The following is a 21,285-nucleotide window of genomic DNA, read 5'->3' on the forward strand; positions in this document are numbered from 1 at the left end:
GATGCTATCCTATCAATATGGGCCAACATTTCTAAAGAATGCTTTCAGCACCTTGTTGAATCAATGCCACATAGAATTAAGCCAGTTCTGAAGGCGAAAGGGGGTCAAACACAGTATTAGTATGGTGTTCCTAATAATCCTTTAGGTGAGTGTATACTGAACACAAAGAAGAAGATAAATGCAAAAACTTTGGCTGCGTCCAAAACCTGGAAGATGCTGCCTTCGGAGGACACATTTTAAGGCAGGAAAGCATCAAGCACGTCCGAATCTAATGTTAGCTTCACTTCCTGTCTCCTGAGAGACCTTCATCTGATCGATTTTTTTAAGGTAGCATATATGTATCCTACGCTGCCTTTTTATATCCCACTATGCTTTCCATTCAGTGACCGTTGAGCTAGAAAAAGAAAGGCTGCATCCGAAAACCTAGACAGTGACTTGTTGCCTCATTGCCTTTTCAGGCAATGACTTGCAAGGCAGCGTTTGTGCACGAAGGTATCTCCCGAAACTTATTTCGGACAGACTTCTTAGGCAGTGTAACCGTTTGATGATCTAAAGCAAAATAGAGAGAGCTCTAGAAATGATACCGGAAGTGGAAAACGTACAGTTACACATTTAAACTGACCAGCAAATGCAACTTTCAGACACCATCTTTCTTTTTGTAGCTCAACAGTCAGCGAATAGAAAGCATAGGATTGTGGGAAATCAAAGGCAGCGAAGGATACATCCATGCTGCCTTCAAAAATCGATCAGATGAAGGCCTCTCAGGAGGCAGGAAGTGAAGCTAACATTGGATTGGGATGTGCCTTCCTACCCTGAAATGTGTCTTCCGAAGGAAGCATTTTCCAGTTTTAAGACGCAGCCAAAGATGGCGTCTGAAAGTTGCGGTTGCTGGTCAGTTTGTGTGTAAATGTACGTTTTAAACGTCTGGTGTAATTTCTAGCGAGAAATTACTACTGTATTAATTAAATATTTGCTTAGTTCTCACCAAAGCTCTCTCCATTTTGCTGTAGATCATTAAAGGGATAGTTCACCCAAAAATGAAAATTTGACATTTATCTGCTTACCCCCAGGCCATCCAAGGTGTAGGTGTCTTTGTTTCTTCACACACAGGAAGTGAGGTCTCTACACTAGATCATGTACATTGACCTTCCTTTCCGGAAGTGCTGCGCTTTCAGGGCTGTTGGACATGGTGTTGTATTTGAGGTCAAAAATGATATAAATACTGTTCGGTTTATCGCACAAACCGATCGTTTCGTGTCTTAAGACATCAATGTGTCGTCACGAGCCGCGGGGTTTACCCCATTGACATGCATTCTATGAGTGACACACAGCAACGGTTGAAGTTAAAAATCTCCATTTGTGTTCTACTGAAGAAACAAAGACACCTACACCTTGGATGGCCTGGGGGTAAGCAGATAAAAGTCAAATTTTCATTTTTTGGTGAACTATCCCTTTAAACTGTTACGCTGCCTCAAAAGTATGTCCGAAATTAATTTCGTGAGGTGCCTTCATACACAAAGGCTGCCTTACAAGTCACTGCCTAGGTTTTCGGATTCAGCCTTTATGTAAGGGATAATGTACACCCAGCAGGTTGTTAATCACAGAAAAAACCCTGACAGCTTCACCGTCGTGAAGCAGTATTTCAACATATAAATAATTATGAGGATAAGAGATACTGATTTGAGATATTCCATTAGTCTACAAAATGGCAGCAGCTGTGTTGTATGAAAGAGAGTGAATCCGTGTTACCCAGATGACAATTAAATGATTGAACACAAAATATTGATTTGAGATTTAATATTTTATTTGCTCAACAAATGCAAAACTTCCAAGAAGAAAAAACGCTCCTAGCAAGCGTATAACGCTGACTTCAGTTACCCGGATGAGCCTGTGTTATCAGTTTTTACCGATTGTTATCGGGGGAACAACATACCGCTGGATGGTGCAATTGACCAATCAGAATCAAGGTTTCCACAGAGCCATGTAATAATAACAAATAAACAAAAGATAAATGGAAACCAAACTTGGCAATAGTGTTAACGACAACCGACAACTATGAGGAGAAGCACAGGCATATAAATACTAGACAAAGATGATTGGCCATCCACGGGTGGAGCAAATGAGGGAACTAATCATTGTTCATATCATGTGACACACGCATGCACATGACGTCACTGTTTTCACAAATGTTTACATGGAGACGATAACAGTATGGGTTTCAAAAACTTGCACTTTGAAACACGTTTTTTAAAAGCTTGCGTTTTCAGACCCACAACCAAATTGCAAAAAATCATTTTTGTATTTTTGTTGAAAACTGGGTTATGTACACACCCCCTTAAAGAGTTATTTCACACAAAAATGAAAGTCCCCCTCAAGCCATCCTTGGTTTATATGACTTTCTTCTTTCAGCCAAACACATCCAGAGTTATATTAAAAAAAGTCCTGGCTCTTCCAAACTTTATAATGGGAGTGAATGGTACACTAGATTTTAAAGCCCAAAAAGTGCATCAATCTATACGGCTAAAGGGTGTTAAAAAGCTCTATCCTATAGCCAGAACTCAACTTGCGTACAGCCGTTACCAGAAGTAACCCTTTAAATAGGCCTAATGTAACCCAACACTTTCATAAACAACCCCCACAAACCTGCCTTACATCTGCATACAAAATCCAACTCCAAACAGAGCATGGAAATGTATTAATACTGTACCTAAAAGTTACTTTAGGTGTATCACCTGTAATAATTAATATGCCAAGCGTTTACATCACGCACCAAAATGTAACAAGACAAGACTAAGAAATAGTCAACAAAATGGGGATTTTATTATAAAGTCTATTAATATCGCTATGACGATAACACCAGAGCCCACCTGCTATCATGTAAAAGGCATCAAAGGGCCTCCAGAAACCTCTAAAGTAACTGTGCAGTGTTAACCGCGTTGTAAAACATGACTCAGCCTCGCTGGGTGTGCATGCACAACATCTGCCAATAAAACGAAAAGAAATTCCTAAATAAGATGAAAGCAACAGAATTCATTTATCTAGATGCACAAGGTTTAGTGCAAACTACACAGCCTGGCATGAGAGTCATAACGTTAGAGGAGGTAATCTTGTTTTTGGTGAGCTGATCACACAATTATTTCTCACAAACATACACCAAATATTGATCCAGTAAATACACTAATTGTAAGTCACACTCTACTAGATCTCTATAACCTTCAAAAAGGATGAAATTACACTCATGTATATATCCTTCATGATAGCCCAGCATGTTAAATAAAACATCAACTCTTTATTGTTATATAATAATTAATATCAAAACTGGTTTTCAATTGTTATAGTTTTAAATAAACACAATTAAAATGAATTTACAAAATGAAAGTGATTAGATTTAGAAAGTTATCTTTCCAGTCCATCCTGATTCAGTTTGGCAGGCGATGAAGGGTTATCGCCGGATGCTGCCTGGCCTGGACCTGCGGACAGATATTAGAGGAGTGGAATTAGATGTGCGACCATTTTAACTGAAATTATACTATAAAGTTACATTGACAAAATAGATTCATGCCTGCGTATACCAGTGGTATAAACCACTTCTGAGATGACGTAAAATGATTTAAAATCAGCCACATCAAAGATAATTCTTATTTTAATTCAACAAATGTTTTTTTTATTTTTTTATTTATTTGTGGCAAACCTGGATGGATAAATATGAGGAGTTCCAATTGTAAAATTTCTAGACCTGGAAACGTAATGCACATTAATAAAATCTCATAACACCACGGATCTTTTTAAATGACTATACATATAAATCATGACAAACTTGAAAAGTCATGTGGGTCATTCGGCTAAAATGTTCAATTTTGCTAGTATTTCTTTCTGAAGAAAAGGCAAACAAGTGAATAAAGCCAAAATATTAAATGCCATGGAGATTACATGCAAGATAAAATTACTTTAAAAAGATGGCAGCATCATTACTTTATTTTTACAAATAGATTGGTAGGTCTATTAGTAATATCTGTTGACTTTAACAATCTTTGTTGCATTAAGGGAATGGGAAAAAGCTCCACTTTTTCAACTGGAAAACTAGGTTGCTGCTGGAAGAGGTGTTAGTGAGGCCAGTAGGGGGCGCTCACCCTGTGGTCTGTGTGGGTCCTAACACCCCAGTATATTGATTGGGAGACTATACAGTAAAAAGCACCGTCCTTCGGATGAGACGTTAAACCGAGGTCCTGACTCTCTATGGTAATTAAAAATCCCAGGATGTCCTTCGATAAAGAGTAGGGGTGTAACCCCGGCATCCTGGCCAAATTTGCCCATTGGCCTCTGTCCATCATATGGCAGACTCCTAATAATCCCCATATACAATTGGCTTCATCACGGTCTCCTCTCCACCAATAAGCTGGTGTGTGGTGGGCGTTCTGTGCAATATGGCTGCCGTCGCATCATCCAGGTGGTGCTGCACATTGGTGGTGGGTGAGGAGATTCCCCCCTTCTATGTAAAGTGCTTTGAGTGCCTAGAAAAGCGCTATATAAATGTAACAAATTATTATTATTATTATTAAACAGTTGAGTTCTACCGTTTTCGAACCCATTCAGCCGATCTCCGGGTCTGGCGGTAGCACTTTTAGCATAGCTTAGCATAGATCATTGAACCTGATTAGACCGTTAGCCATTTGTTCAACTCTTATCAAAGAGTTTTGATATTTTTCCTATTTAAAACTTGACTCTTCTGTAGTTATATTGTGTACTAAGAACGATAGAAAATGAAAAGTTGGAATGACACGGCGTAGACAGACACGCGGATAGCTCAAAATGCGTACAGATAACACGCCATTTGGCTTTAGAAAGTAGCGTGTATGTTTACGCAAAGTCATGATGTCATGTTGAACTATTTCAAAAAAAGTGGTGTGTTCCTTTAAGAAGTAATAAAGATATCTCAATATCCTTTTAGAATTTGTTCTAAATTCTTGTTCTTTTGGCATGTTCATTCGTAAGGCCCTATATGGTTCATTCCTAGAGATATTGGAATCTCAATAGCTATGTTTCCATCCAAAGTTGCGAATATAATTTATGCGCAAAAATGCAATATCACATAAAACATTTGCAACGTTTCCATCCAGTGAGTCGAAGAGAACATAATCGTTACTTCCTGATAAACTACCGCTAAAAAAAAAATCACTAAGAAACATAGGAGAAGCCACCATATATAATAATTTTCGTATATAATAAATTATTTGCATCTCAGAGAAACTCGTGCATCTCAATAAACGTGTTGTCATGCTTTCAGAGACAGATGTGCTGTTTGGGAATGCAGTCGTGTAAGACCGTTCTAGGAGGGAATGCTGTGCAAACAAGATTTTTCCGCTGGTTAGTACAGTTATGCGGTTACATCGCGAAAGTCACATGATTTTCTTTATGCACATCAAGGAATTTATTCGGTAAATGCGCTTCCATCATAGTTTATGCTAGGGCTGTAATCTCCCAGTCGATTAGTCGATTATTAGTCGATACGTTCTGGCTCGACCAAAATTCTGATTGGTCGATTTTTGCCACGTCCATCTGCTGCGTTAATTTAATCAGTTTTGCCGCGCCGCGTTCATTTTCATCAGGTGGAAAGCACTAATTGCAAATGGGGGTGTTTTGAGAGCACCCCTGTTTCACAGGTAACAGTCTGCCTTCAGAACACCCCTATTGGTTTTCACTTCTTTTGGATTAGCCCAGCCAACTGGCGCAGAGAAGTCTCTCGCGGGTCCTTTGTTTTTCATTCCCTGCTGGCTCAAACCAAGCAGCAACCTCCCGCAGTTTCTCTTGAAGCCAATACGGAAGTGCCTCAAACTGCAATTCATCGACTGGCCGCTAGGGACAGGATCCAGAAGGGAGCAGAATCTGAGAGTGCCGAAGTAATGACGTCACTTTGTAGGCCAAAACGCGGAAGTGAGTTAGCATTTAAGCCCTACGGGTTCCCTCGCCCTAAGTCTATGGGTTTTTTGAATGGGTTTTTGCTAAATCGCCTGAAATAAGGTCTGTGGTTAACAAAGCCTCTAAATATTTCACGTTTTGATCTATGACATAAAACACATTAGTTAAAACCTGCTTGTGATTTTTAAAAACTTTATTGTGTCTTAAAAACGATGGTTGCTAACAAGTTGCTAAAAGGGACTACATCCTTTGGCGGGGACTTTAGACGTCATCGTGACAAACAGGCAATCTCTCACTAGCCCGCGTTTCAGCCTCACTTATGAAGAACTTATGTGGCGTGAATAAATCACGCTATTCGCGCAAAGTTGGATGCTTCAACATTTGGAGTTTAACGTTACTCTCTTCACATGTTCGTCTCGTTGAGAAATGGCTGACATGGGCTGTGTTTACACGTCTTTCTGTGTTAAAATCTACTGTTAATGTGTAGTTTTAAGACTTTTTCAGTCGATGATTTAGTTGTTTAAAGCTCAAATCTGTGGTATATTTATAAGAAGAGTGCCTATTTAAACATTTTATCTGGTGTTTTCGGAGTTGTGAGATCCAGTGGGTCAGCGGCGGTCAGCGCTTGTTTAGCCGGCGAGAGTTGACTTTCCTCGGCTAGTCCTTCTGCCGTCTGCCGCTGGCTCTGATGTCTCTGTGGCGTCTCCAGCTATAATTAGTCTTGTGGAGATTTAAAGGCCCATATTTGCTCTCATGGATCTATAATTTGTTCCCTGGCAAATCGTTTAGGCTGAGTGCAAAGTGAAGTTTCATTACTTGTTTAATTTTAGGCTATAACTGTACGTTACCGTTGTAAGTTAGCCGACTACCACTGACTTTGAATGTTTGACTGAATTGTTTGCTTTATTTCATGTGTAGCTTACGTTTTGTATTATTGATCATACATAAACTTGCATTTAACAAAAAGAGACTGGGTTGTGTTTCATGTCATTTAATGTTATCACAGTGATAATCATATTGTCTGAAAAAACATTAACAAAAGATAAATCTCAGAGATGCACGCATAAACAAAATTAGTTTCTAACATTTTTGGAAAAAGCGAATGGGCAATATTTCTCATGAAAAAGTGGATAAGTGTTCATACACAGCGCAGATCATAATGAGCGAGCGTGCTTTTAAATAAAGTTTGAGGAAGCTTGATGATGACGTTGATCCGCGACCATTGTGTGCTGTAGTCCGTTTATAGCATACCGTTAGCATTTTATATCTGACGGCTTTATTTGGGCTTCAAAATGTATACATTTTGGATTAACTTGTAAAGATTATCTTGGTAGACAAAACTTGTAAGGGTCATAACTCTTTGTTGAACACAGATCTTATTTTTTGCGATTTTCCATAAGTCTATGGGGAAAATGAATGGCTTTTTGATCGAGGGAACCCATGCGCCGCTAACTTCCGGGTTGGCCTACAAAGTGACGTCATTACTTCGGCACTCTATTGAGCCCCATGTTAAAATGGCCAACTTTAGAGCAGAATAAAACATGTTTACAGCCTGGTACAAATTGTGCTTTTGGTCTATACGGCTCATTTTGCCCTTCATGACAACTGTGAGGGGGGTGAATTTTTTTATAACTCATTCGTTTACATTATATAAAGCCTTAAAATTCTGCATAATTAAGGGCGTGGCCATTTCGAGTGACAGGTGGATAGCCATTTATCTGCTGTCTGTTAGTCACGCGTCACTTAAGCTCCGCCCACGTCCCGCCTTTTTGCCCATTTTCTGTTATCCGGGAGTGACGCGCTGCCAAGATGGCTCGTCCCTACTTTGCGCTTCAGAACGGCTCATCAGAATCCTATGGGTGACGTCACGGACACTACATCCATATTTTTTTACAGTCTATGGCTCAAACGCACGCCCGTAGCGGTAAACTTGAGGAACGCCCATCAACATACACATGAGGGGAAGCGTCACAACACCACGCTTCAGTCGTGCCGCAAAAGTGGATCTGTATCGTCAGTTTTGCCACGTTCATTTCATTAGTTTTGCTGCGTTCATTTCATCAGTTTTGCCGCGCCGCGTTCATTTTCATCAGGTGGAAAGCACTAATTGCTAATGGGGGTGTTTTGAGAGCACCCCTGTTTCACAGGTAACAGTCTGCCTTCAGAACACCCCCATTGTTTCCACTTATTTTGGATTAGCCCAACCCACGGGAGAAGAGAGACAGATTGAAGAAGGCTAGTTTTCTTGTATATTATTTATTTAATTGTGAGAGCGTTTTTTCTGCTCTTGATCTGGTCTATTATCCATTATTGATCTGGATAGTCTATTCGTGTCTCAGCCGCGAAGCTGAGCTCAGCTCCTGTTCGAGCTACACAGAGCAGCTGAAATGATACTGTCTGTCAATTATAATACATTTGACAAAAACAATTGTCTAAATTATGTTGCATATTCCTCAAAAGTTCTTGTGATGATATCTAGTTGACAACATAGCACTATATTTTCGGAAGTCATAGGCTATGATATTGCGCAGGAGCACGTGAAGCAGCGCTGTCAGAGCCGACAGACTCGTGTGTCAGACTCGTTTCAGTGCAAAATAATCAGCTCAAAAACGATTTAATATTCTGCAAATAGCCTACTAGTTTTTTATGTGTATTTATAATTAATTTAGGCAGACAACAAGGCTACCAAGTACTGCGCACAGTGTGCAGCTTATTAATTTAACCCTTATTTATCCTAACGTCATTTTAGTCGATTTTTAGTCGAAAATTTCAGGACTTCAGTCGACCAAGATTTTCTTTGGTTGATTACAGCCCTAGTTTATGCACATGTTTTCGTATCAGATTTTTGTATCAAATTTATCCGACTCAAACGAGCACATACGTTTTTAATGCGCATTTTTAGAATTTATGCTCATCTTGGCGTTTCCATTCAGCATTTTTTGATGCGATATCCCAAAATGCGCATAAAAATAGGTGGATGGAAACATAGCTAATGTGGCTCTATGAGTAAACTGTTAAATTGTACAAATTTTCAGTAGTCAAAAACAAAAGGTGGGTCACTTTGCATACAGCTGATACTTTTTATTTTCAAGAGGAATGTCTAAAGAACAAATAATGTTAAAACTAGAAATGTATCTTGGTTCCCACTATCTAAATAATAGTATAGAACATTCCAGTGCCATAAATATTATTTTTCCAAAGTTTGCGTGAGTGTTACTCAAGAAGTAATAAAGATATCTCAATATCCTTTTAGATTCTGGTTCTTAGCAATCTTTTATTTTGGTATGTTCAGTTAAGGCCCTATATGGTTAATTCCCAGAGATATGGAGATCTCAATGCGGCTCCATATGCAAAATTGTTGAACTTTACTCATTTTCAACAGTCGAAAAACAAATGTGGAGCGAATTTTCAAACAGCTGATACTTATTGCATTTAAAGAGGAATGTCTGAAGAACAAAAAAAATAGACAATGTTTCTTCTTTCTAGTGTTGTAGTACTCAAGACCGGTCTTAACACCATTTTTTGATGGTCTTGGTCTCGTCTCGGTCTCGACTGCATTTCTCCTCGGTCTTGTCTTGGTCTCGGACTTAGAAGGACTCGGGAAGACCAGTCAAGACCACAACTGCTGGGATATCACTAAATTGCCGGTGCATTGTCTGATTTAACATCATTAATGTGATTTGATGTAAAACTTACAGATTAAAATGCAATCAATAACTTCTTTGTAATGTGATTTCTTTTGTTACTGTGCTGCCGGGTTCAGAATCAATGCAGCATTGTCTCCAAAATGCCCAAAATTAATATAAATGCCCACAAAATTCTGAGATTTAGTTTTTAACTGTGTCTTTGCTAATTCGGCAACGTTTGGTTATTAAATGAATCGGCTGCTTTAAACAAATTGGTTAAATAAAGGATTCCGTGACTGTTAAATAATGTTCATGTTTTAATGTTAAATTAATCTGAACATTATTTATGAAGGTGTAATTATACCAATTCAGATGCAACTTCGGTGCCATGAATTTTATTGTTAGTGATTTGGTAACAGCGTTATAGTGTTTTACTATTCTAATTGTATTTAAATATAAGTCATTTCTCAGACAGTAGATATGGATCTTTTAGATTAATTTAAGGAGTGCTGGTCTGGTCTCGGTCTTGACTCGCCCTGTCTTGGTCTTGGTCTTGTCTTGGTCTCAACCCCACAAAGTCTTGGTCTCGGCACACGCTGGTCTTGGTCTCGACTTGGTCTCGGTTTAGGTGGTCTTGACTACAACACTACTTCTTTCCTTCTATCAAAACAAATGCATTGAATATACCAACTTTAACAATATTTCAGAACCAAAAATACACTGAAATAGCCATGTTGAGGCATATTTTAACCTACTTCCAGAGATCTGTAGAAGAGCATTTCTGAAATACTGAAATGGCAAAGTGAAATAAGTATTGCACCAGCTAAATAGCCATGTTTTCCTTATTCTTAATAACAGTATATTTTTAGACTCTCAAAAATCAGGATATTGACATTGTTGTTTTTATATAAATAATTATAGGCTCATTTAAACTTTTAACATTATTTGTTTGTTAGACAAAATCAGCTGTATGCAAAGTGACACGCTTTTTTTTTTACCACTAAAATTTTTTTTTTTTTAAAAAGACAGTTTACTCGAAGAGCCACATTGAGATCCCCATATCTACGAGACTGAACATATAGAGCCTTAAAATGAAGATACCAAAAGAAAGGTTTGAATTGCAGGCATGCCAACTTTGGATTTTTTTTTTAAAGTGCTTCTCCCCATTTCTGAACTGGTACCATTATTATATAATTCAATAATGATTGTTAAAGACTTAAATTTACTAATATACAAGTTCTACCCCCTGTAATTTAGCTTTAAATTGTAGGTGACAAAATAATGGATTACTCTAGTAAATAATTTATCCATGGAATTTAATATTTTGACTTTCAACACCATTTATGTTAAGACAAATATTAACAAAATAAAAAAATTGAGTTTGGACCACTGGTTATATTGACATGGAATGACCCATGTGGCCTTCGAATATTGTTGTGGACAATGGGAAGTCTTGGAATCAAAAAGACTGAGAAACACTGGTGTAGAAGAGATTTCAAAACAGGCAGCAACTACTTTTTTTTTTTTTAAAGCAATTAGAAATCAACAGTGATTACAATTAACCATGAGTTGCTGCCTGTTCTGGCAATTAGTGTACTATAAATTGTTTTTCACATTGTTTAAAAAAAAAAGTTAAATGGGTGGCAATAAACAACTAAATTACATAATAGAGGTGTAATAAAAATGACACAGAAGTTACATAAGGGAATGCATCAAATGAAATGGTGTTGGTACCCAGGATATGGTGGAGGTGGGGCGTCATGTGGTCCAGTGATGGCGATGGCCTGTTCATAAGAAGGTAAACCAGGAGCTCCTGGGTTGCCATCTGAGTCTGTGTGAAGAATAGGATGCAGAGAAACCTCCTCCAGTCTCCGGATTATCACAGACGCATTGCTTCGGTTGGATCGACGTCTGAAGGAGCTGAATTTAAAAGGCAAAACATCGTTTTGGCACCAACTCATAGTCTCAATTGTCTCAAACATACAGAATGTGATTAACACTTGTTATTTTAAAGCCTTACCCTTGAAAGCCATGGTCTTTATTCCTCCCCTGGCAGAAGTACCAGATAACAAGGCCAACTATGACAATAAAGACTCCACCGGAGATAATGCCCACCAGCAACGCCGTTACATCAACTTTAGTCTGGGATTCACCCTTTTCTAGGAGTACAGGTGGAGATAAGATTATCAAAAAGGTGATCAAAAATATTATAATAAAAAAATGTCAAAAATATGATGATGATTATATAATATCTGACAGTGCTTTGCTTTGTACATTCATTCTTTGAAATATAATATTACAAAAGTAATAAATACATACACAACTGGTCAAATTATTATTATTTAAAAAGTGATGCATTTATTAGATAAAAAATACAGTAAAAACAGTAATATTGTGAAATATTGTTTTCTATTGTAATATATTTTAAAAAGTAATACATTCCTGCGATGCAAAGCTGAATTTTCAGCATCACTACTCCAAGTGTCACGTGATCCTTTAGAAATCATTCTAAAATGCTGGTTTGCTGCTCAATTATTATTGGTAAATCAAATATTAATATGTTTTCCCTATAATTTTTAATGTTGAAATCTGCTTAATATTTTTGTGGAAACTGTTATAAGCATTTGCATTTATTTGACGTAGAAATCTTTTGTAACCGTATAAATGTCTTTACTGTCACTTTGGATTAATTGAATGCGTCCTTTCTGAATAAAACTAATAATATATTTGTCCTTAAATCTTTCTTAACCCTAACTGGTATATCATGGTTTCCACAAAAATATTAATGTTTTCAACACTGATAAATAATAAGAAATGTTTCTTGAGCCGCAAATCAGCATGTTAGAATGATTTCTGAAGGATCATGTGATACTGAAGACCGGAGTAATGATGCTGAAAATTCAGCTTTGATCACAGGAATAAATTACATTTTAAAATATATTTAAAACAAACAGCTATTTTTATTGAAATACTTGTTCTGTATTTATTTATTTTTTTATAATAAATGAAGCTTCGGTGGGACTTCTTTTAAAAACATTAACCCCCGTTTTCACAGACAAGGCTTAAAACGTTTAAAAAGCTACTTAAATTTCCTTACTGAACTAAGGCCTAATCCTGGCTTAATCTAAGCCCTGTCTGTGAAACCAGGTATAAAAAAACTTAACTATTCCAAACTTTTAACCAGTAGTGTACAATGAAAGGATTACACATATCTGGAAAATGACAGCATTTTGATTGTTGTCCAGACAAACACAAGGACACAATCAATAAGCTGTTTAAAACTAAGTGGAACTTTGGCAAACTGAGAATATTTAAATCATATGCTAACAACTCTGGATGAACAAGTTTCTTTCAGTTTGACTGAGAAGTTGAAAAGATTTCAGTTTTTTCGATGAGGGCAAATCATTCAGCTGAATGTGCGGAAAAACTTACCCTCGGTATACGTCTTCCAAAAGGCATTCTGTCAACACAGAAATTAAATGCAAATTAAATGAATGTCCAATATGAAATCAACAAATGGCTGTTTATTAATGCAGGCACATTAAAGGGACAGTTCACCTAAAAATGAAAATCCTGTCATTAAATCCATCCTCACCCTCATGTCATTCCAAACCCTTAAAGAGCACCTATCATGGAATTTTGAAATTTACCTTTCATGTAGTGTGTAACATAGATCTAAGTGAACAAAAACATCCTGCAAAGTTTGAAATATGACAGTGCACTGCAGGGCCGTGCAGAGAGTTTGTCAGGGGCAGGGGCTCAAATGTAAAAAAGGGGCAATATATATATGTGTGTGTGTGTGTATTAGATTAGATTCAACTTTATTGTCATTACACAAGTAGCCTACAGGTACAAGGCAACGAAATGCAGTAAGAGGCTGGTTCGCCCGAACAGGGTGTATGTATGTATGTATGTATGTATGTATGTATATATATATATATATATATATATATATATATATATGTATGTAAATCCTTATGCTCATCAAGCCTGCATTTATTTAATCAAAAATACAGAAAAAACAGTAGCCTAATATTGTGAAATATTATTACATTGTGTTCTTTTTAACTTTTTATTAATTAAAGAATCTTGAAAAGAGTATCACAGTTTCCATCATTGACATTAAATCCTCATATTAGAATGATTTCTGAATGATCATGTGACACTGAAGAGTGGAGTAATGATGCTGGAAATCCAGCTGTGATCACAGGAATAAATTATATTTTAAATTATTTTAAAATAGAAAACCATTATTTTTATATATTACGCAATATTGCTGTTTTTTATCAAATAAATGCAGGCTTGATGAACATAAGAGACTTCTTTCATAATGCTACATACTATTCAAAAATGGTAATCAGTCCTTTCATGTAACCATTTCGCCAGCCTACACTTCGCTTAATAGGCCTGTAGGAGCCGGTGGCACTTGGGTTTTGTTAACTTTGATAGTTTCATGAAATAGTAAACGGTGTATCAATATACATAAGTACAAGTGAATTTAACACTACTTACCATTAATGCGACGTTTGCTGCTGCTGTGGTTTTGTGCAGGGATTTGTTTGTTGTCAGTTAAAATCCATTTTGTCAGTGATGCAATTTATAAAATGAGACAAACCGCAGGAAATCGTTCCACAAACGTTAGTTCGTCTGTCCATGTATTTTTCAACCGATTTATGAATAAAAACAGAAAATTACCGTTTCACATCGCCCAATGGACTTTGAACTTGCTTTGGCAGATCACGATTGGTTGTTGTATAGCCTATACATGACAAACGGGCATTGGTGAATTGTGTAATACTTTAAAATATATAGCTAATATATAGATTTGTAATTAAATCAACACATTAGCTCTGATTATGGATGAAAAAAAAAACATTGGCTTACTTTTTTCCCGTAAGGCCACACACTCTCTGAAAGGACCATATTTGGCTCGAGAGCCACTTGCGAGCAGTGGAAAATCAGCTGTCAATCAAAACGCACGCAACCCATATCAACGCGTTATGGCAACGCCTCAACAGAAATTATCCGACTTTTGAGCCGTTCGTTACTATTGTATACATTGTCATGTTAAGCCCAAAGCCCCCCCCCCCCTCTGCACGTGCCTGTGGCACTGTATATATAGTTATTTTCTATATATATAGTCGACTCTGAGTCATTTTTAAGAATCGTTAGAAGACCGAAGCTTTTTCTCTGACTAGATGACGTCAACTTGTCAAGTTATTTGAATACGATACGCCCACTTATTGCGCTCCAAGACGCCAGTGAAAACTAGAAAACATCATGGCGACGAGACGCTGTGTTCTGAAGAGCGACTCAAAAGCAAACTTTTTTCATCTGCCCAAGGATGAGCATTTGAAGACTTAGTGGCTTGAATACAAACCATACATCGTCGCGATTGTGTGTTTATTAGTCTTCAAATGTCTCTATTTGCATGTTTCGTGATCTCAGGAAGCTTTTATTATGGACTTCTATTATGGCACATGGTATCTTCTTCGTCTGTCTGTACCATATATGGACTACATGTGCACAGAGCGCCTTCCGGCTGCCAGTATGAATTGAAAACAACACATAAGAGACTCAATCGCTCATGTTTAGGCTACATCTGCGAATTTTGAGGAAGTATTGAATAAAAAAATACTCCTTTGTTTAGAGATTTGACACAGACATATGAGAATCTATCAATAGGTTTCCTCATCTGCACACTTTTGAACTAAAAGCCCTGAGGGATGTTGATTTGTCACGAGTCTTCGTGAGGAGAATAGAGATGAATGAGATCAGCTGAGGCTCATATTACAATCAAACGGTACCGACGCGGTTTTCATATTCATAACTCCTGACACATATTAAAAAATTACTGTCACTATAAGACTTTGACAGACTATACCAATCACAACTGACTGGGTCATCGGACCAATCACCACAGATTAGCGTCACGCAAAGGCGGGATTTTGAAAAGTGAATCACTAAAGGAATCATTTGAGAATCGCTGTCAAAACAGGTAAAAATAAATGCATATTATAAGAAAACTAAAGTCTTTTTTGTCATTGCATGCATGCAAAACTGTTGTTGGGGACTTCTAAAACAATATTTGGAACATTTTAAATGCCATAATAGGTGCTCTTTAAGACCTTCGTTCCTCTTTGGAACACAAATGAAGATATTTTTTATGAAATCCGAGAGCTTTCTTTCCCTCCATCGGCAGCAACACAAGCACCACTTTCAAGGTCCAGAAAGGTAGTAAAGACAACGTTAAAACAATCCATGTGACTACACTAGTTAAACCTTAATGTTATGAAGCGACGAGAATACTTTTTGTGCGCAAAAAACGAACAAAAATAACTTTATTCAACGATTTCTTCTCATCTGTGCCAGTCTCTTACGTTTTTTTGACGTGGTAAATACAGTACACCGCTTTCAAAACGCTAAGTCAGAACGCCGGCTTATATGAGTGTGATGCTGACACAGGAGCTAGCCAATGGTGAGCCGCCTTTCTGCCATAGAACTAAGTCAACAGCATAAGAGACTGGCACAGACGAGAAGAGATTGTTGAATAAAGTCGTTATTTTTGCGCGAAAAAAGTATTCTCGTCGCTTCATAAAATTAAGGTTGACCACTGTAGTCACATGGACAATTTTAACGATGTCTTTACTACCTTTCTGGACCTTGGAAGTGTTACTTAAAAAGCTGTCTATGGAAGGGTCAGAGAACTCTTGAGTCTTGAGTTTCATAAAAAAAATATCTTCATTTGTGTTCTGAAGATGAATGTCTTGCGGGTCTGGAACGACACGAGGGTGAGTAAATGATGATAGAATTTTCATTTTTATTGAACTGATAATCAGATGTTGGGAGTGCAGGGAGTGTGTGCTCCAAACACACATTTTGATATCACATTTTCAGCAATCATTCTTATTTGTAGTGCACAAAAATTAGACTTATCTGCCCAAATCCAACCCATGGGCAAGTACACATGACAATGTCACTTAACTGGGAGTGGTTGTCGTAGGCTGTGTACTGAATTAAATGTTGATTCATTAGTAAATGATAATAATAATGAAGGGATTACTCAACTGTATCAGGGATATTCTCAAAGACTTCCCGAGCCTCCTCATAGTTACATATCTCCTCGATACACTCTCGTTCTAGATTACCCGGGGTGAAGACCTCGAAGTCAAAGCGGTTGAACAACAGGTGTCGTCCTAAAAATGTGTTGGCCTCCTGGTCCACAACAAACACTACACACCACAAATAAATATGTCAAATGTGACTGAAAATACAATGTCAAACAGTAACCAAAGGTAACATAATATAGCTGGAGATTACTTAGACACAACATAATTCGATAGAAACACAATAATCTGGACATAAACAAACAAAAATAATACTATAAACTGAAATAATGGACATCACTGCCTTATAATAAACCTCGTAAGCATGCACATATCCCATTAGATCATTGTGGCATTTTAATAAGAGCATGTGCTTTTATCATTGTGTTGAAAAGAGTTTGAAAGTTGTTTAAAAGCATTGCTCACCTTCACTGTCTTGACCTGCTTGTACTTGAAGGGGTTTTCTCACACAAGCACAGTGTCCACATAAAGTGAAAGGACACAGTAGGAGGATAAATATGAGCATTTCTAGTCAACTGCGGGGGAAAGGGCAAAAATCAGGACAAGGAACGACGGACAGACTTCCACTCATATTGTGTTATTTCCGACGTTGAATTTCTAGTGAACAAATCCAGTAATAACAGTCACAAATACTTAATTAACTAGTTTCAGTTCTTCTTTCCGCTGTCCGTTTTAATTTTAATAAGACAAATTACATTTTAGTAGTTAAAATGGACCTCAGCTTTGGTAGTCAAAACCGAAAGAACGTGACGGAAGCTATCAGACGACTTACCTTTCGATATTAGTGTATATCTCCAGAGTTTGGCGTTCAACTTTTATTAATTCCAAGAGAGCACCTAAAGGCATTCATAGTTCCGACGATGTTGTGTTACAGGAAATGAGTTTCTGTTTACAACAACACACACAAAACCCGATGAGTTGGAAAACACCTGCGCAGACCGGACTAATCGATCTTCTTACCTAGAGTCGGAGAGTAGACGAGCACAAACACCGATTTCACCAAACTTACTATAGCGAAGGCTGAGCTCATGAATATTAATTAAGTTTCATGACGTTCGCTCAGGACGCCCAGAGCCATTCGCCTACCTGTTTTTACGAAAGGCAGACGTGGAGATGCTTTAGTAACTTGTCAATTAATATTTAGCACTTTTTCCTCGCCATAGTAGGATTCCTGATTTATTCCCACGCAAAACTGGCTTCCTGATTGCTCAGGTAGTGAAGTTCACATCTTTCCTGCAAGTGCCTCGGTTGCTGAACATGCAGATATTTCATGATGTTTGTAATTTTTGTAATAATTTTTGATCGACATTTTCATATTTTGAAATATATATTCACCACTGTGAAATTATTGTTTTTTATGTAAACAAAAGGAGGACTCGGATATTGGATATATTAAACGTTTTATGTTGTTGAAATGTAATAAGAAACAATGCAAATACTTTTCAAATCTGTTCATGATCAATTAAAGGGTTAGTTCACCCAAAAATGAGGGGGAAAAAAATTATCAATTAGCTACTTGCCCTAATGCAATGACACAATGAAAAAGATCACAATGAAGAGTTTTCTGTGAGATTTATGTGAATTCTGTCCCTCCATTGACAGTCCACGCAACTAACACTTTGACGCTTCAAAAATGTAGTCAACATTTTCTGAAGAGACTCGATCGCTTTGGATTTAATTAAATATCCTCATTTGTGTTTCGACAATGACAGATTTTTTCATTTTTGAGTGAACTAACCCTTTAAAGGCTCACTTAAAGGTTTAGTTCACTTTTAAATAAACTTTTGCTGATAATTTACTCACCCCCATGTCATCCAAGATGTCCATGTCGTTCTTTCTGCAGTCGAAAAGAAATTAAGGTTTTGGATGAAAACAGTCCAGGGTTTTTCTCCATATAATGGACTTCAGTGGGCTCCAAACGGTTCAAGGTCCAAATGACAGTTTCAGTGCAGCTTCAAAGGGCTTTAAACGATACCAGACGATGAATAAGGGTCTTATCTAGCCAAACCATCAGTTTCTGCAAGAAACCGAGCAGTATTTATGCTAGTATTTTACCTCTTAACAGACGAACGTGATCGTCTCTGAGCTCCGCCATAACTTCCAGCATGTAAGGTCAAATTTGATCGTGGTCATAGATAGTAGATGCCTCATTCTACTGATCTGTGCAGTCGCTAATGAGGCATCTACGTATACATCTATGACCACGATGACATGGGGGTGAGTAAATTATCAGCAAAAGTTTATTTAAAAGTGAACTAATCCTTTAAGTGCATTGAAACGCGCAGCGTTATTCAATGGATGCGTCCGAAAACTGGAAAATGCGAATCTAATGTTAGCTTCACTTCCTGTGAATACCTTCATCTGGTCAATTTTTGAAGGCAGCATATATGTATCCTTCCCTGCCTTTGATGTCCCACAATCCTGTGTGTTCCATTCTGTGACAGTCGAGCTGGAAAAAAAGATGGCGTCTGAAATTTGCGTTTGCTGGTCAGTTTGTGTGTAAATGTAATTTTTTTTACCAACATTTTCCACTTCTGTCTTGTAAGGCAGCGAGGCAATGAGTCAGCTTCCTAGGTTTTAGGACGCAGCCAATGTGTTGATGTAATTTCCACTGATACAAGAAGACAGGGTGGGGCATATCGAACAGCTCCTCCCCTTTTTTAAAATAGCCAATAGCGTTTTGTTTATGTCACAGCTCGGCCAGAGCCGTTGAGCTCGGTAAAGCCACAAGGCTTGTTCGACTTCACGGCAAAGCGCAGACTGATTTGTAGCAGGCTGACTTGAAGCAGTGCATGCTGGTTAGAAATTTTGTCCGACTTGATACAGCGCTGACGCCACATGACACACCACAGCGATTCGAGAGCAGCCGGCTGGTTGATTCTGCGCAGCTTCTCCAGAGCAGCTGCACGAGCGCTGATGACAGCGATCACGTGTTTTTCGTGTTTATTCTAAAACCTTCAGTTCCACTAATGCTCACAAATCAGTTTTTATAACAGTGAAACCTCTTCATGTAGTCGCGATGTTATATTGTGTGCCATGTTTATCAAAATAAAACTGATAAAAAACGTAGAACCCACTTCATTGATAGTTTAGGCTTATGTTGAACTTTATTCTCATAAAAACTATATTAAAGGTCCCGTTTTTCCTGTTTTTTTTGAAGCTTCGATTGTGTTTACAGTGTGCAATATAACATGTGTTCATGTTTCACGTGTAAAAAAACACAGTATTTTTCACACAATTTACTTATCTGTATACCGCTGTTTTCACTGTCCTCAAAACGGCTTGAAAGATTTCCCTGTTCTATGAAGTCCCTCCTTCAGAAATACGTAACGAGTTCTGATTGTGCCAGCGGTTCCCGTGTTGTGATTCGACAGCAGCTTAGGGCACGTTGCCCGGAAAGGTCGCGCCTCTTACCATAACGAGGAGATGCATGCGCTCAAACTACAGCCCCTGAAGGCCAAACAAAGGTGATTTGACTCCGGGATGAAAATAACAGCGTCTGGACGACATGGCGACAAACACACTCTACGAACGCAACACTTCCTCTTCTCCACGAGGGAGAGCAACAAGACCACGCCCCCTTTTTTGCGTGTCATTGTGGGCGGAGGTTAGTCAACAAACTGTTCAATTGACGTCATTAAAGCAGGAAGTACCAGGATGTAGTCCAAACCGGCCGTTCGCTGTAGGCTTTGAAAGGGAACTTCTGTTAAATAAAATATCTCGCTTGGCCTTGAACTTTGAGCTTTATAATTTTACATAATTTTACAATATGCTCTAACAGCAACATTACACACTAACTAAAGTTTGAAAAATGGGATCTCGAAGAACAGGACCTTTAAGCAGTACATTACATATTGAATGAAAATGTCTCTGAAACATCTGTGTATTTGACAAATATTGCATTTATTTTGCTTCATCTGTGATAAAGTATGCAAACATAGCACAAGCGTCACTATGGGAAGTAGAAAGTGTCCGACTTCATGCCTCCGTTTGCAGCTCCTCCCCGCGGCGACTATCGCAGATCTGTTAGCTACATCCAGCCGCAACCAAACACACCTACAGTTTCCTCCTAATGTCTAACCATTTATCCTCCTAATCTCCTCCATATCGCTTTAAAATAGCGTTCTGTGTATAATTCAAATAGTTTTTTTGTGTTTTGTGATCTGTGCCGACTCGTGCATATGATCCACTCTGTGCTTGTGTCTCTGTACTGGAGCTGCGGCAGTTTGCGCTATACTAATGTGAAACCAGACTTCATTCGCCTCAATGGAAAGCATATTTACACTGTCTGAATCGTTTCCTATCCCCTATAAAGTGCACTTTTAGTGTTTTCCTTGATTATTTACATGCCATTCACCATGTAGAAAACTGTAAATGTGTGAACGAGTGACTGATTTTAGCCACAGATTCAGTGTCTATTTATTATGTAGGGGGCGGGACACTTTAGATTGTAGAGAGCATTTGATTAGACAGAAAATCTGATGAGAAGCTGAAGTGCAGAGTGATGTCATCCTATTGGCGGAAGTGAGAGACTGTAAGTTTTGAACGCTTATATCTTCTAGATTGTTTTGGAGCACACTCGCTTATAGATAACAGTAAGACTAACATTGTTTACT

The 21,285-nt window shown here is 38.0% G+C and overlaps 1 protein-coding gene across 2 annotated transcripts; it reads right to left on the bottom strand.

Annotated features, from left to right (window-relative positions):
* Positions 1–1,784: 1,784 nt before the first annotated feature.
* Positions 1,785–17,691, bottom strand: prrg4 (proline rich Gla (G-carboxyglutamic acid) 4 (transmembrane)). Of its 2 annotated transcripts, XM_079824751.1 has the most exons (8): positions 17,630–17,690; positions 17,442–17,554; positions 17,075–17,184; positions 16,611–16,774; positions 12,975–13,002; positions 11,563–11,701; positions 11,277–11,462; positions 1,785–3,470 (listed from the first exon to the last, which is right to left on the bottom strand). In XM_079824751.1, the coding sequence occupies exons 3-8, from the start codon at positions 17,172–17,174 to the stop codon at positions 3,443–3,445; spliced, it is 645 nt and encodes a 214-aa protein (XP_079680877.1). In that variant the 5' UTR covers positions 17,175–17,184; positions 17,442–17,554; positions 17,630–17,690; the 3' UTR covers positions 1,785–3,442. The 2 variants fall into 2 exon arrangements, with proteins under 2 accessions (XP_079680877.1, XP_079680876.1); XM_079824750.1 differs by having other exon boundaries at positions 17,442–17,691.
* Positions 17,692–21,285: the final 3,594 nt, after the last annotated feature.

The sequence above is a fragment of the Gobio gobio genome (assembly GCF_949357685.1).
Source record: "Gobio gobio genome assembly, chromosome: 9".
Lineage (NCBI taxonomy): Eukaryota > Metazoa > Chordata > Actinopteri > Cypriniformes > Gobionidae > Gobio > Gobio gobio.

What these genes read in the sequence shown, in the direction of transcription:
- prrg4 (XM_079824750.1), bottom strand. Translation starts at nt 17,174, where the DNA reads ATGCTCATATTTATCCTCCTACTGTGTCCTTTCACTTTATGTGGACAC. An exon ending in AGCAGGTCAAGACAGTGAAG is followed by an intron (nt 16,775 to 17,074) that starts GTGAGCAATGCT and finishes TGTGGTGTGTAG; the next exon opens with TGTTTGTTGTGGACCAGGAG. An exon ending in TTGAGAATATCCCTGATACA is followed by an intron (nt 13,003 to 16,610) that starts GTTGAGTAATCC and finishes CTGTGTTGACAG; the next exon opens with AATGCCTTTTGGAAGACGTA.